Here is a 660-nt window from a genome sequence, read left to right as displayed (position 1 = left end):
CAGAAGCGCAGCCCACCCCGGTTTGCGCTGTGTCAGGGAAGGTGTTAGTGAGGGTCAGCAACGTGAGAAAAGAGCCGTGGGAGCCGGGTTCGGTGCAGGAGCCCCGGCTTCGAGAGCCAGCCTGGTGCGCCGTCCAGCTGAAGAGCACACGAGGACGTGCCCTGTGCATTTACCCCTTTGCTTTTGGTTTCCTTCAGGACCCAGAGGGCTTTAACCGCCCCTTTATCGGGATGTGGGTTCATCCCTTCCAGTCGGGCGCTTCCCTTGCCTTCCCTCCGAGCTAGCGTAAGGAAATAGCAGGTGAAGGCGCTGAGTTAGTCACCTTGGAAGGGCCAGGTCGTGCCTTCGGCTGCGTCCTTCGCACGGACGTCGTCCTTCCATCGCTCAGCCCAGCTTCCCCCTCCACGCTGCAGCTCTGCCCCTCCTGCCCTGACCTCGAGAGCCGAGCGAGAGGGACGGGGCGACTCGTCCTTGGGGTGAGCTCCCCACGGGTGACCGTGGCCGGGGCTGTCTCTCCCTTTGCAGATGCCTTCCCACGGATTGTCCCGCTGAGGCCGATGGAGACGATGCCCGGCCAGCCCACCCCACACCTGCAGTGCCCGCTCTACCGCCCGGACTCCAGCAGCTTCGCAGCCAGCTTGCGAGAGCTGGAGAAGGTAA

General features: G+C 63.9%; 1 protein-coding gene across 1 annotated transcript in view; it reads left to right on the top strand.

The window, feature by feature from the left end:
• The window catches only part of SOCS7 (suppressor of cytokine signaling 7), a gene marked incomplete at both ends in the record, with an annotated part of 12783 nt that overhangs the window by 4794 nt on the left and 7329 nt on the right, over nucleotides 1-660 (top strand). Inside the window, 1 exon segment of the mRNA XM_009695739.1 lies at nucleotides 526-656. Within this exon segment, the coding sequence (XP_009694041.1) occupies nucleotides 526-656 (131 nt within the window).

This window comes from Cariama cristata, unplaced genomic scaffold (assembly GCF_000690535.1).
Source record: "Cariama cristata isolate BGI_N322 unplaced genomic scaffold, ASM69053v1 scaffold23152, whole genome shotgun sequence".
In the NCBI taxonomy this organism is placed as follows: Eukaryota; Metazoa; Chordata; class Aves; order Cariamiformes; family Cariamidae; genus Cariama; species Cariama cristata.
The sequence above is the reverse complement of the archived record's forward strand: the minus strand, read 5'-3'. Positions and strand labels throughout refer to the sequence as shown.